Raw genomic sequence first — 15,899 nt, 5'->3', positions numbered from 1 at the left:
TTTGAAAAAAGTTGCTCATCACTTAAATAATGGACAAAAAGATGGGATAGATATACAAAATTTTTAAAAATTTTTCTGATTTTTGAAAGTGTTTAATGTTTGAAAGATTCCTTGAAGTATGTAGAATGCTGGTTTTTAGAGAAGAATGAGGCGCACCTCATCCTGTAACTTCTGTTGAGAAGAATGTTTCACTGGGTTTGCATAGTTACACAAGCATTCAGAAGAAAAAAAGAAAAAGTTTGCTCTGAAAACAAAGTACCAGCACCACCTCGAGCCTTGCCCAGGTCCTGGTGGTGGCTCCATGGAAGGGGCAGGGGATGCCTCTGGTCACTGCCTCTCCGTTCCCCACATTGCTTCCCCAGGTGGGCTGTGGTATGAGAACTAAGTAGAAGGTGACCCCCTTGGCACTTAGGGTGTGCTCTATCAATGTAATCTTTCTGTATATTCCACCGGCTTATGTTTTTACCCTGGGATTTTCATGTAAAGTTGATTTGGGAGGTTCTAGGTTGTGCCGCTGTGCTTAACTTCCTTCTTCACTGCTATCAAGTCTAACAGCTGCAGGTTCCCTAGGTCCAGACCCCTGCCGACTCCACCTGGCTCCTCCATGTTCATGTCCCAATACCTTGCATCTCTCCTCATCTGTTAAGTTAGACACCAACAAGAGGACTGGTGGTTATCATTGCCAACAATCATGTTTTTGTTTTTGTTTTTTGTCTTTTTCCTTTTTATCGGTACCGGGGATCGAACTCAGGACTGCCTGCTTGCAAGGCAGGCGCTTATGCCGCTGAGCTAAACCTCCAGCCCCAACAATCATTGTTTAGATTTAATTAATCTTTGGAAAAATTAGAATTATGTTTGTGGGTATAATGATCTAATGTTGGAATGTTTCCAGCAATTATTTTTTTTTGTGTGTGAAAAGTTTTGATTTTTGTAGCTTTGAAGTGTATATAGAGCAATTTTGAAATTCTTATAGTAGGGAAAGATAGTTTTGTGTTTGAAGTTCCTTCCATTCTGTTTCAGATGCCCTAGTAGGGCCACTGTCCATTTGTCCTTTGTAACTGCTGACTTGCTGAAGTTGTAAGGTGCACCTTTACCTGAAAAGCCAGGTAGGGTACACAGTTATATGACTCCACCCTACCCCATCCTCTGGGGTGCTCTGAACACAGGAAAGGATTTATGTATTTGGAGAATTACTCCGTAATACAAATCCCAAACTGAAATTTAGGAGATTTGAAGATGAGTTTCTTACTTTTGTATCAGACTTGAGTAAGGAGACAGTAAACTATGTGAAGATCCCTAAGCACAGGGAATGGTGGGATACAGGCTTCAAATTGTATTCCTGCAGCTACGTGGTGGCTCACACCTACAATCTTAGCACTCGAGAGACTGAGGCAGGATCGTGAGTTCAAGGCCAGCCTGGGCTACATAGGCAGATCCTGTCTCAAAAGAACAAAAACAAAATTTGTTCATTTGATCTGACATGTTTTTATCTTGTGAATCAGCTTATTGTTAGAGAGTACATCCGAAATTTTATTATTGATGAATACTACACCTGTATACACTTACAGGAAAGTATACAACTTGATGGATTTTTTTGTCTAAACGCCATGCCAGTGGCCTCCAGTCTGTCTTGTGCCCTATTGTGCTGACCCTGTAACCTCACCCCTGTAGTTTATATGACTTTTCTATGCAAGCTTTTAAAAGAACTGTAAGGAAGTCACGTTCATTGTTAATCATTAAGCTGTGTTTGAATATTATTAGGAAGTGAGAAATGGCATATGCCCAACCTGTGTTTGCTGGGAACTTTAAAGAGAAGCCCAACAGCTCTAATATCATCTGGCCCTGCATTTCTCAGTTGAGCAGCAATGTTCAGAAGATAGTAGGTCTTCTCCCTCACCCTGCAGCAGAGTGCAGCGGCTGCTGGTGCCCAGCCTCACTCGGAATCCTGGGAATCCTGGTAAACGAGTGTCTGTTCTCTTTCTGTTTATAGAGGAGCAGATGTGACTGTTGATATATAGATTAAAGGAACACTTTGGTTCTTATCTTCCCAGTGACATATTGTTTAAGGAGAAAAGAGTTAGAATCTAATTAAAATATGAAAAGTGCTGGTGTAGCACTGGAACACAATACCAGCCCTGTTACTTTTTAACTATGCAGTTCTGGGAAATTGTTCTAGGTTTTGTAAGTGTAATTCCTGAAATTAAAGAGTGATGATTTAGCACCTGCTTCCACAGTCTGCTGGGAAAATTAACTGAGGCGTTGTTATGTAACAGGCCTGGCACAGCTGTGATGGCAGGCTTTATTGGTTATAGGAGGCTTTATTGGTTATTGTGTTATGTCCCCTTTCTGACTGTTACTAACTTTGCATTTAGGTCTTCTAAGTCCTCTCAAAGCATTGATCAGATCAGTAATGCGATTCTTGGCACGCTGTTGTAAAACGTGCTGGTGACTCTCTCACTGTGACCCTCTTACTGTGGAGGGCATTGCCAGCCACAGTGCTGGGCACCAAGTCACAGAGATGCTGAGAACCCCTTCACAGTAACCAAGGTATTTGAACACAGTTTCAAAAGTTAATGTAAAAGTGTGGTGAACAAAGTATGAAAAGCAGAAATTTACATAAAAGCAGGATTAGGAAGAGAGCCCTGCTGAGCCATGTTGTGTGGGGCAAAGAGGAAAAGTGAGTCAGGCCAGTCCTGTGCCTGTGCACAGGCCGAGCCTGGGGCGAAGGAAAATGGGCACTGCACCGCATCACCTGCCTTTGCCCTGGAAAGTGCTGCTCTGATGCTTTGGCCTCAGCCCATTGCAAGCCATGCTTAAATTCTGCTTGTCAGGAGCACTGCCTGTTAGAATGATTTTACAACATGGTGTCTCCGCTTAGCAGCTAGAAATCAGGTAAAGTTAGCACCTCGGGCCGCACAACCGCTAAGTGGCAGAAGCAAGATATGACACGTTTCTTAATTATCAGATGTGTCTTACTTCATTGTTCCTGTACAGGACACATCTGTGTATCAGTTTATTTCTTTCTACATTCATGTCTTCATTTCTTCTTCCTCTGTCTACCATGCACACTTAGATACAGGGATGCCAAAATTAAAATGCTTTTGTGGCCACTAAGAAATGGAACTTTGATCTGAGGTGGAAGGGCTGAGAGCCCGCACCCGTTCTGTACTGAGCAAGGGCAAAGTGCAGGGGAGAGCAGCTTTCTTTTTAAGCAAGGCTTTGATACACTTACCCCTTAAGGGTTAGTTGTAAATATGAATGCCCATAATTCCAGCTCTTGGGAGGCTGAGGCAGGAGGATCACTGTAAGTTTGAGGCCAGCCCAGGCTAGGTAGTGAGTTCAAGGCCAGCTTGTACTACATAGTGAGACCCTGTCTCCAAAAAAAAAAAAAAAAGTTACTCTATTGCCTATGAATGTACTTCTGTTGTCAAGATTTATCCATATGTAGATACACAAAGATGTGTCCTATGCTGTATAGCCAAGTGCATATTTTCTTTTGTAGTCTCTCTTTAAAATCTGTATATCATTTAGTATAATACTACAGGAGTAACTATTAAGTTTAGGTTCAGTCATGTTGAAGCATAAAAGCATTATAGAATCCTGACTGGTTAGATATCAACGCTTGGCTCGGGGAGGTTTTGTACCCTCAGTTTCCATGTGGCTGCTGCGGTGGTGGGACAGTAGTAGATCTAGCTTCTCTGTTACTGTGAGGGGCTTTGTATTGTACATAGCACCAAGTAATTAAGAAGGTTCCTGTCCTTAGTCTTCAGTGCTGGACTGACCTGTGTAACTTAGTTACAGGTCTTGGTAAATAGACTATAAAGTGTAAGATAGTTAACGGATGGCCATACTGAACACAGGTGTTACTCAGTAACATCTTAAAAAGATTTCAATAAAAATGGAGCAATTGAGCTGAAACCTTAGGATTAAGAAGGCTGTGAACGATGATTTGGGAGCAACACATTGTAAGCTGAGAGAGTCCTTAGGAAGGCCTCTGATGCCCCTGAGCAGCTCTGTGCTCAGGCCTGGGTGGGCTGACTGCTAGTGCATTCTCGCTTGCTGCTTTCTCCCCTCCTCGCTTGCAGTTGCTTACAGTTGTGACTTCTTGCTGCTTTCCTGGTTGTTTCCTCTTAGTCCCTTCCTTTTCTCAGTCTTGTCCTAGGACATGAACCTTGATCCTTTTCTGTAGTCTTTAGTCTCTCCCTGTTGTCTGTTTCTGTTTTTAGTGGTATTTGGGATTGAACCCAGGGCCTCCAAGCACTCCACTGTTGAGCTACACACCCAGCCCACACCTTTGGTGTTTTTATCCAGTTTTGTAGCTTTAAGTGCTACCTACATGGCAGTTTTACTATAAGCCCATATATTCATAATCATTTCAGTTAAAAGATAATTCGTGCCGAATTTAGAAGTCGTGGTACATAGTGAAAGTGAAATATGAAATCCAATACTGCATTCGTTGTTGACAACAGTATGTAAAAATTTCACGCACACTCATGCACACATTCTCATATTGCCCTGGGACCAGTTGCGTGTGGGTTTGTGTGTGTCTTTCAGAAGCATGGTGGGAGAGCACCCTTTGCTGTCCGCCTTCTCAGACCCGGGCTGCAGGCTGCCATGCTGCCGCCTGATGGCCAGCTGGGATTCAACTCCGTTTGATTGAAAGCTGTGCCTGAAGCACCTCGTGGGACTGTTGGTATAGAGATTTGGGCAGTTATTTTTGTCTTGTTTTCGAGCTGAGTTTTTTCACCCAGATACAGGCTTCCCCACAGTCTGGTTTCAGTGCTTCATCCCACGAAGGCCCTTTTCATTCCGTCTGGTCTTGCTGGTTTTCAGGGGAAGCTGCATTGAGAAGGGAAGTCACAAATTAGGCCAGAACCCAGGGCCTGTGTGAGTGGCTCTCAGTGCTCACATCATCAGCTCAAAGCGTAGGATCTGAAAACAAGCCAGGGTGTAGTGCTCAAGTGAAGCTGAATAGAACGCATTTCAATATAAAACTTCATACAGCCTCAGTTAAGTTTATAATTGTTTATCTTATTACTTATAAATCAAAGCACCATGCAGTCACTAAAATGTACACTAAATCTACAATAAATACACCATTGAAATAGAGTTTGGTCTTTAAGAAATGATTTGAGGCTTGACAGCTTAGAAGACAAGACACTAGTAAACCGATGCATCTGTACACAAAAGAGACAGGAGAGTCATACATAAAAGATAGTCTTAGCTTTTTTAGTTTTTTGAAAAGAATGTTTTGTGCTAATACTGTTAGGACAAGATATTGTGCCTATATCTTATACTCTGAACAGCAACTACAAAGATAATGTAAAGTATCAACTATTGTAGTGATCCAGTTAACCTGTCTTGAATCTTCGTTTCATTGTGATGTTTATCTTTTTCTTCTTTATTTCTTTAAAATAAAATTAAAAAAAGAAATGATTTGAAAAACATGAACAACTTGCTGAAACATTCTAGCTTCTGAAAAAGTTCTCTGTTATGGGGAAATATTTGTAAATTATTGTCACATTTTTTTCTTGATTATTTACTCCTCCAAAAAGATAATCTTACCTTTCTGAGAGAACTTTTGGGGAGGGTATAGGGAAAGTCAGGATTCAGTCCTTTTGTTGATGTCAAGCTTCAATGAAACTTTTCTTCTGTTTTTATTATTATAAATGGAGATTCCAGGAGAGCTACTTTTATCATTTTAGTATGAATTATTCATACTTCATTTGTTTGGAAAACTTCTGATGAAGATTTATTCTTGCTATGGGTTTTGCCTTATAGATGTAAATATTTTCTTCCTGTGAAGGTTAGGAGAGGTATTGGAGAGTACTTTCTAAATGAATATACCTGTCTTTGATTTGAAATCATACTAGAGTATAACTGGATACATTTAAAATTAATAAATGATTGAGACTTTGTACTTTAAATTTACTAAGATACAAAATTATACTATTGAAGGTGAATTGATTTTTTGAGGGGAGATGGGGAACTTAAATAGCTTATGTCCTCAAACGCTGGCCTCAAATGCGGGAAGGGAGTAGTTAGTGAGGACAGGGTAAGCAGAGAGTCTCCCCCAGGATGAATTTAATAATCCTGACTCGATTGGAAATTGGATATTTATTTTTTATTTCATGAAAATCAAGATTGATATTGTATAAAGTGAGTATTTCATTTAGTATATGATAAATTTAAATATGAAAAGTGATAAACAGAACATGTGGAATTCTTCTAGATTTAGTAAATTAAAACCTCAAATTGTCTTTCTAAATTTTATGGGGTCTTGCCCTAGGTTTCCCCCACCAGTCCCTCACAGGCATCTTTTTCTTGCTGCTTTCATTCCTGTAATCTTCTGCTTTCTTCCACAGTTATTTCTTTTATGAAAAGAAAATAGAAATAACTAACATAGTGTGTCTGCCTGACTATTGCCAGGAGATATGCTAACTTCATTAGGCCTGTAAGATACAGGTAGTGCCCTGCCCTGTTGTTTCCTAACAGCATGACCTTAGGCAAACCGGGTCCCTTCATTTCTCTTGAGACTTTGTTTCTTTATCTCTAAAATGAGAGTATTTCCTCCTGGCCTTCTCAATTCCTTGCCAGTGAGACAATATATGCAATATTTTAGGAATACCATTACCTCCACAAGCATATCCATTGAGTAATCTGGGGCTTAGTTATTTTCTCAGTAGGGCCCTCCTCCCACTTTTTAAAAGTGCATGTGTGTAATGCAAAATAATGATGTTCATTTTGGGGAATTGGTACATGCATATAACGTAGTGATCATTTTCGGTCCCTTTACCATGTCCCCCTTTTCCGTCTCCGAGAATCTGCCTTCTAGTTTCTTACCATTTCTTTTATTTTTTTTTCCTGTTTTTTTTTTTTCATTAGTTTATGTTGCAGTTCATGCATTTTACAGTCATCTTGAGAGTGGTTACTGGTATATTTTCTTTCTTTCTTTCTTTCTTTCTTTCTTTCTTTCTTTCTCTCTTTCTTTTCTTTTCTTTCTTCTGGTACTAGAAGTCGAACTCAGGGCCTCATGCTTGCCAGGCAGGCACTGTGCTGCTGAGCTAAATCCCTGGACACTTTTTTAAAATTCCTCTTTTCCTACCTTTTCCTCCCTACTCCCTTTTTTATTAAAGTTTTAATTAGTTTATTTATACTTGAGGTTTCTCATAAAAAAGCATGCAATATTTAATTTTCTGAGTCTGGCTTATTTCACTTGACATGATGCCATTGGGTTCCATTCATTTCCTGCAAATGACATGGTTTCTTTATGTCTGAATCATACTCCATTGTCTATGTACTCCACATTTCCTTCATCCAGTCACCTCTTGACAGGAATCTAGGCTGTTTCCAGAGCTTGGCAGTTGTGAACTATACCCTTATAATTGTGGGCATGCATATATCAGTATGGTATGGTATCTTTAGTGCCTTATGAAATACTCCTAGGAAGAAGAGCTAGATCAGATGGTTTTAGTTTTTGAGGAATATGCTGATTTCCATAGTGGTTATACTAGTTTATATTCTCACTCACAGTATATCTGGGTGTACCCCCCTCCCCACCCCAATCCTCATCAGCATTCACTGTGTATTGTGCGCTCCATGAGAGTCATTTATGGGGTTAGATGGTATCTCAAAGTTGTTTTGTTTGTATTCCCCACTGGCTAAAGTTGCTGAACAGATTTTCATATATTTATTGACCAATTTATACTTCTTTTGAAGTGTCTATTCAGTTTATTTGCCCAATTTTTTATTGCGTTGTTAAGTTTTTGAGTTTTTTGTATACTGTATTCTAAACTAGTCCTCTATCAGAAAAGCAGCTAGCATTAAAGTTTCTCGTCCATTCAGTAGGCTTTTTTTCTGTTTTGTCAGTTGTTTTGCTTGTTAGGCACAGGCTTTTTAACTTGGTATGGTCTCATTTGGTGATGCTGTTGATATTATTTCCTTTGTAACTGGGGTAGAATAACGTTTTACTTATTTTTACATTTTTCTCTTTGTAGGCACAAAATTAATGCTTGTTAAATGAGTAAGAATTGGTTTAGTTGTATTCCATTTTCCTTTCTTCTTGCTAGAAACATGTATTTATGGGGCAGTACTGGAGCTGAGCTCCCTGCCTGGCATCTGCTAGGTAAGTGCCCTGTCCGAGTACCACACCCGGCCCTGCTACCCCAGCACTCTAGGCCAGGGCTAGAAGACTGTCTGAGGACCAGACCTTGAGTGCCCTAGTGTAGCATCCCTTGGTGGTCAGCATCTGTTCAGTGAGAACGCATGTGATAAAGTTTTAAGATTGTTTGAATGTTAAGAAATTATAAAAACTTTTTTTTTTTTTTAAACAGGATGGCTTAAATTCCTTGGTCCTTGATTTGGATTTTCCTGCCTTGAGAAAAAATAAGAATATAGATAATTTCTTAAATAGATGTAAGTATGTTTATTTTTAAAATTCATATTTGATCATGTAACTGTACTTGGACAAAATGTCTGATTAATATCATAGTCTATAAGCTTATTAATTTTGTTAACTCTTTAGCTTATTAAATGTAGGATATTTTAGCCAGGTATGGTGGCTCATGACTGTAAACCCAGCTCTCGGGAGGCTGAGGCAAGAGGATTGCTTCAAGTTTGAGGCTAGCCTGGGCTACAGAGTGAGTTCAAGGTTAGCCTAAACCATACAGTGAAACCCTGGCTCAAAAAAGACCCCCCCCCCCAAAATTTAAAAAATAAATAAATTTAAGGATATTTTAGTTTATCATTAATTTATTTAAAAACTGATCCAAGGGCTAGGGATTTAGCTCAGCGGCATAAGCACCTGCTTTGCAAGTACACAGTCATGAGTTTGATCCCTGGTACCGATTAAAAAAAGCAAAACAAAACAAAAACTGATCTTTACAGTGCCTACCTATTTATTTGTAGTCCTGTTAGTTATGAAGCAAACTGTAGAATTGAAGTGTACTATATAATGTTAAAGATACTGTGGGATTTTTAAGACTAATTAACTATCTTAGGGTATTTATAGCAATTATAAGTGAAGGGTTTTTATTCTACTGGGAATCGAACTTAGTACTTTGTACTTGCCAAGCAGTGCTGCACCAAGCTATGTCTCTAATCCCTAAGTGAGGTATTAAATTAATATCGACAACTTTAAGACTTGGATTTTAGCTATCCAGAAGAAATAATGAGCTGTAATGTTGCTATATACATTTTGCTCTCAAGCAAAATAGTGTGATAATTGTCACACAGATTATGTTAACCTGTTGTAACATGTTACCATATGTATTCATCACATACGTATGAACACCTGTTTATAGTATAGTATCATGTTTGTGTTAAACCAATTTGCCAGTATTGTCATGGAAGTAAATTGAGTTGAACTCAAAATCAGAAATTCTCCAAATCATTAATATATGTTTTATGTCACCCTGGTAAACTTTAATTTGGAATTGCCAGACACTGGGGTGTTTCCCCGATTAAACAATCTTGTCTGTAATTACTGTATACACACTGTATGGTTACTGCTTTGTAAAGAATTGGCTGTCAGTCATTGCTAAGATTGTCCTTGCAGGGGATCTTGTGGCAACTTCCTGCCATAATTTATAAAGCACACCGGGATTACTTAGTCATCACCATGTCAGCTGACATCAGATTTGCCAGGTAACAGAGTTAGAACACAAAGTAGCATTAACTGTTGTTTTTTGGCAGTTTATATGTATGGATTAATATAAAGATAATATGAATCTTAGATAATGTGAAGATAATGTAAAAGTAATATAAATCTTGGGGGTTTTTATTTGTTTTTTGCTTGTTTGTTTTTCAGTACTAGGAATTGAACACAGGACCTCTACATTGAGCCACATCCCCAATCCTTTTGCAAATGTTTAATTTTGGTGTTTTTTTGTTGTTATTGTTCATTCGTTTGTTTTTGAGACTATGTGGCACTCAGGCTAGCCTTGACCCCACGACAGTCCTCTTGTCTCAGCCTTTGAAGTGCCCCCATGCCTAGCTCAAAGTTTTAGTTTTGAGACCAGGGTCTTGCCAAGTTGTGCAGTCTGGGCTCAACTTGCAGTCATGGTGTGTCTCAGCTTTCCAGAGAAAGGTTTGAATAGGAGTCTTTAAAGATCAGTAGCAGTTTTAGCTGAAAACTAAGTGCAGTTGGTTAAGATAAAAATTTGTTTACAAATATGGTGATTAGTTACAAGTGCTGCTAATAAATGTGGTGGTTGCTGTTACAAATATGGTGAACATGGCCAGGGAGTTAGAGTTAGCTCAGTGGCATAAGTGCCAGCCTGGCAAGCACGACATCATGAGTTCAATCCCTGGTACCAAAAATAAATAAACAAATAAATAAAATCAGTAAAGACAAGAAAAATAAATACATATATATGGTGAACTTTTTATTGTAGATGAGAAAGTTGTGAAGAAAGTCAGAGACCTGCAAATGAAGGCGGAAGACTATGATGTCGTGAAAGTCATCGGGAGAGGAGCCTTCGGGGAAGTGCAGTTGGTAAGAAGTGGACAGAGTGGCAGTGTGTCTCTGCTGTGTGCGCTTGGCTGTGCCCAAAGTGGGTTTCTCCCTTGACCAAGCCACCCAACGCCAGGCTCCTCCTTTTTTATCTGTAACAGCAGGCTTGTTACACAAGGTGTTTCTGCTTCATAAGTAGAGATTTATATAAATACATTAGAAATGGAATGGAGAAATTTTAATAATTGAAAATAAATCTGAAATTTATCTTTGTAGGCCAAAGTGGTACCATCTGCAAGTATTATAAATGTTAACAGTAAATGCTACATACATTATTAAATGAGGAGCTAGACTAATCTCATTTTCATCACTTAAGCATAAGAGACTCCTGTTTTCATCCTTATTGTTAAATTAGAATATCAAATTCCTTTCCTGAAACACAAAGGCGTTGTACTCTTTTTGATGGAGCAAGGAGAAAAGCAGTGATTACCGAAGTCATCAAGGGTTTCTAGAACAGGTCATCACAGCTCATCTTGTGTTGCTTCTGTCTTTGATGCGCTTATTGGACTTGTGGGTTAGGGTATTCCAGTCAGTGTCTTACCTGTGTGTAAGACACCTGAAGGAGAAATGCCTGCTGATGGTTAGCTTCATCGCCAGTGTTACCGCCGTGTTACTAGGAGGTGGGTGAAAGCACAGGCAGTGTGTGGGGAAAGATTCTCGAGGCAGGTTCAGGGCTCTCTCCTCCTGGGAAACAAGTTACTAATGATTTGTTTGGGGCAGTGATAGCATGCTGAGTAGCTGCATGTGAGTGAAGCCTGGTGAAAATGAAGCAGGAGTTTAGAGGATGCACTAAAGTCCAGAAATCATTGGTAGGGAACATCATTAGCTGCCCAGAGTGCAATTAGCCGGAAAAAATGTACTTGGATGACACAAGGGGTGGATTGCTTCACAGCACGACACAAATTAAAGAATAACTCCCCTTAACTGTAAGGCAGACAAGAGTTACTACTGAGGAGGTCATCGAGAAAGAGAGGACTTCGGGACTTCTGTTACGTGATGTTTAAGACATGGAGATAGATTTTCTTTATGTTGATGTGATTAGTCCTTACCCAGAATATTTTATTCATTCTAAAGCCTGTGTTGCTCTGAGGTAGTGATGGTTGTGGTGGTTTGTTTCTGGGTTCACAACAAAATTGTTTTGGTTTTGTAATTTCCATTTCATGTCAAATATTGTTGGTGTATAGAAATAGAACATATTTGTGAATATTGACTTTGTATCCTGCTATTTTGCTTATTTTTTCTAATAGTTTTTGGTAAAATATTTTGGGTTTTTCTGTGCATAAATTATGCAAAGACAACTAGATAGAAACCCTCCTTCCCTTTTTCCTTCCCTCCCTCCCTGCTCTCCTTCTCTCCTTCCAACTAAAATTCAGAGCTGTGGCGAACAGGGGAGGCATAACCAGGCTTCTTGACCTTGTTTCTCAGAGGAAGAGTTTTTAGACCTGCATTAATGAGTAGGATGTTCACTGTATACTATTTATATATTGAGATAGTTGATATATATTGAATATCGTTATTTCAGTTGCTAAAAGGCATTGAATATTGATACATGCTTCTTTTTTTTTTGCCTCATGGTTATGTGTGCCCCCCTGTATCCTGCTAATGTGGTATATCGGCTTTGATTAATCTTCCGTATATTTAGTGTCCTTGAAGCCAGGGTATAAACCCCCCCAATCATGGTGTATAATACAAGTTTTAATATACTACTGAGTTAGATTTGCTAGCAAGTTGTTAATTTTTTAAGCCAATTTTCATAAGTTTTGGACTCTAGTTTTGTTTAATGTCCATAACATACTAAAACTGTGTTCCTTATGCAGCTCTTTCCTTATTCCAGTTGTTGCCATCACAAAATTACTCATATATCATGTGATCTAAACCATAAACTGCACTGTAATTCCTTTTAATTCATTAGTTCCTTAAGTTATATAGAAAAAAAGGGTTTATAAATCAAAGTTCAAATAGTGCTAGCTTTTTGCTGGACGTAGTAATGGTACATGCCTATAATCCAGCCCTTGGGAGGCTGTAGCAGGAGGATTGCTGTGAGTTTGAGGCCAACCTGGGCCTCATAGTGAGTTCAAGTTCAAGCTGGACTGCATAGTGAGACCCCCACCCACCCAAATAGTGTTAGCTTTTATACTATATATATATAATATATATATATATACTTTTATACTATATATATAGTATAGTACATATATATATGTATGTATATATTTTTTCTCTCATTGCTGAGACAAAATACCTGATACCCAAAAATAAAGGGAGGAAGGGTTTATTTAGCTCACAGTTTATAGAGATTTCAGTCCATAATTGACTGGCTCCAAAGCAGAGTGACACATGGCAGAGGGGTAATAGTTCATGACAGTGGAAGACAGAAAAAGCAGCAAGAACAAAAGGGGAGAGAGCAAGACAAGTCTCTTTTTGTTGTATTGTACCAGCATTGCCCTATGACTCAGTCACACACTTAGATTCAGCCACCTCAAAAACACAAAAACAAAACCCATGCCAGCGTGAGGCTTTAGGGGGACATCTACGTAAAAACCTTAACGTTCTGTCCCCTATCTTGGTTATTTTTCTCTTTTGTTGAAACAAAATACCTGACACCCAATATAAGGGAAGGAAAAGTTTATTTCTTACAGTTTTTGGCCCTCTCAGTCCATAATCAGCTGGCTCCAAGGCAGAAGGCAGCAGCCAGCAAAAGCAGTCAGAACAAAAAGAAGGAAACAAGCCTGTTCTCCTTTATATTGTGTACAGGCCACCCCCTCCCCTTTAGGGCAGGTATAGCACTCACAAAATCTTCCTGCCCTCCTTTGTGCAGGCTGAGGATATTTACCAAGTAGGAACCCTGGCTCCCTGCTGAGTCTCTCAGTTGAATTACTAAACTTCTCAAGTTGATACAATATAATAACCATAACAGCCCCCAAACATCTCTTTATGCAAAAGGCATGTAGTCCATCTCCAGTTGCTGAAGTCCTGATAGTTTCACCATTGCTAAAAATTCCAAGTCAAAAGTCTTCTGAGATGTAAGGCAAACTCTTAGTTCTGAGCTCCTATACAAATGAAAAGAAAGTTAAACACTTCTAACATTCAGTGGCACAAGATAAACAGTTCATTCTAAAAGTAGCTAAGGGAATACAAAGGAATGGGACCAAAGCAAGGCCAAAATCTAATACGGTAAACAAGTCCTGTCGTTCCATGTGCAGCATCTGAGACAGTCTGTGGCAAGATGTGAACTCCAAATTCTTGAGTGGCTCTGGCCCTGTTACACCTCTGGTGACTGTAGCTCCCATGACTTCATTCTTGGGCCTGCTCTGTCCGTGCCCCCCCCCCCCCCCCCCGCAGTTTTCCTCAGATGATCCACTTCACGGCTTTTCCAAACTTCTCAAATCTCTACTGCACCTTTGGTTTCACACTCCTAGCTTCACACCCCGCTCTCTGGTGGGTACATTGCCTGACCTCCCAGACCTTCTGAAATTGAGATAGAAGCCTTCATGACCCCACAACTCTTGCACTCTGTGTGCACCTAAAAGCAGTGCCACGTGGATGATACCAGGGTCTGCTGCCAGGTGGAGCAGTAGGCAGTCTTCTCTCTCTATGCTGTAGGGGTCCAGTGCTTGGGTCACTGATCACTCTGAATCAAATTCTGAGGAACAAATTCTATAGGCTGCCACTGTTCTAGAACATGGTACTCTGGGGTTTTCTACTCAAAGGTATTTTCTTAAAGCAAAGTCACGCTTCTAGGCAGTTTAGAGTCTGTAAAGGGTGGAATCTTGCAGCTTGTTGTGATGGCCTCAAGCCATCTTTTCTGTTCTGCTGTTCCTTCTCAGCAGTCAATATCTCCTCTGTTCTCTTGGCAGTTTACAGCTTTACTGGAGCTTCCTTTCTGACCAAACTGGTAACATTTTAAATCATTATGCTGGGTTCTTTTCTTTGCTCTTATTTCTCAGTATAGATCAGCTAAAAGCCCACAACAGTATCCATGCCACCCACTCAACATTTGACTGCTTTGTAATTCCTTCTGCAAGATTAATTAGTGTACTGTACTCAGTCTCAGTCTCAGGCAAGGTCTCTGGACACCAGCAAAATGCAAACACATTTTCTGCCAAACCATAACACACGTCGTCTGGGGTCCAGCAGCCATTTCTCCTTAGCAGAAACCTCCTGAGCCTGGCTTTCTGGTCTTCTGAGCTCTGACCAGAATCTCCTGTACAGTAGTGCCTAAGGTGTTCCAGTACTGCTTTTTCAGCCAATGTCTTGGAAACTTTCCAGTCTCTTCTCTCAAGCACATACTCAAAAGCTCTCCTGAAGCGCACAGTCATGGAGAGTCACAGCAAACTACTCTACTTCTCTGGTACTGAATTCTCTCAGTTACTTTTTTCATTGCGGAGAAAAAATACTGGACATCCAAAGTTAAAGGAGGAAAGGTTTACTTGGCTCATGTTTTGTAGAGGTTTCAGTCCTTATTGGCTGGCTCCAGAGCAGGGTGTGTGTGGCAGGAGGGCAACAGTTCAAGCTGAGGAGAGACAGCGAAAGCAGTGGGTGGGGGGAGGAGGAAGAGACAGAGCCCTCTTTCTGTCCCTTATATTGCATGTAGGCTACCCCCTCTAGGGTGGATGTCACACTCACACCCTGAATTCCAGCATTTGACCTTAAATCAGTCTCAAACTCTAGATTCAGCTGCCTCTGAAAAGCCTCTCCCCACCCCATGACCACATGAGGCTTTGGGAGGCTATCCAGACAAAAACTATAGCTGTAGATAGATCCAGATCCAGACACAAACCACAGCCATAGTTAGATAGATAGGTAGATAGATAAATAGATTTTTATTTATTTTTTTGAGACAGGGTCTTTCTATGCATTCTAGGCTGGCCTTGAACTTACAGTGATCCTCCTGCCTCAGCCTCATGAGTGCTGGGATTACAGGCTTACCTGGCTATGCTTAATGTTTACATCTGTTAGTCTCAAGTCATATAGAAAGCAAGAAGTGCAGTTAAAACTACTATCACAGTATTGTCCATTTGCATATTATTCTATTAATTTATTTATGCTGGGGATCAAACCCAGGGCCTCACATGAACTAAGCAAGCTTTCTACCACTGAGCTTTATCACTAGTCCTAACCTGTTTTGTAACTTCCCATGTACTTACTTTTATTTAGATCTTTATTTCTTCATGTGATTTTAAGTTATTGTTTAGACAGTATCTTTTCATTAATCCCTCAAGCCTTTTCTGACCACTTCTTGAAGGTCAAGCCTGCTAGTAGCAGTGCCCATCAGCTTTTTTTTTTTTTTTTTTTAAATCTGGCAATGTCTTAATTTTCCTCTCAGATTTGAAGGCTAGTTTTGCCATATTGTATGTATATTCTTGGTTAAGTTGTTTTATTCTGC

The 15,899-nt window shown here is 39.8% G+C and overlaps 1 protein-coding gene across 1 annotated transcript in view; it reads left to right on the top strand.

Annotated features, from left to right (window-relative positions):
- Rock2 (Rho associated coiled-coil containing protein kinase 2) overlaps positions 1–15,899 on the top strand; it is a 112,904-nt gene that overhangs the window by 35,723 nt on the left and 61,282 nt on the right. Inside the window, exons 2-3 of the mRNA XM_063254297.1 lie at positions 8,334–8,415; positions 10,395–10,495. Coding sequence (XP_063110367.1) covers positions 8,334–8,415; positions 10,395–10,495 — 183 coding nt within the window. The remainder of the gene's footprint in view (positions 1–8,333; positions 8,416–10,394; positions 10,496–15,899) is intronic.

This window comes from Cavia porcellus, unplaced genomic scaffold, assembly GCF_034190915.1.
Source record: "Cavia porcellus strain 051 isolate PalLab524CR breed Dunkin Hartley unplaced genomic scaffold, mCavPor4.1 scaffold_8, whole genome shotgun sequence".
Classification (NCBI taxonomy): domain Eukaryota; kingdom Metazoa; phylum Chordata; class Mammalia; order Rodentia; family Caviidae; genus Cavia; species Cavia porcellus.
Note: the sequence above shows the minus strand (reverse complement) of the source record. Positions and strands in the feature narration are given on the sequence as shown.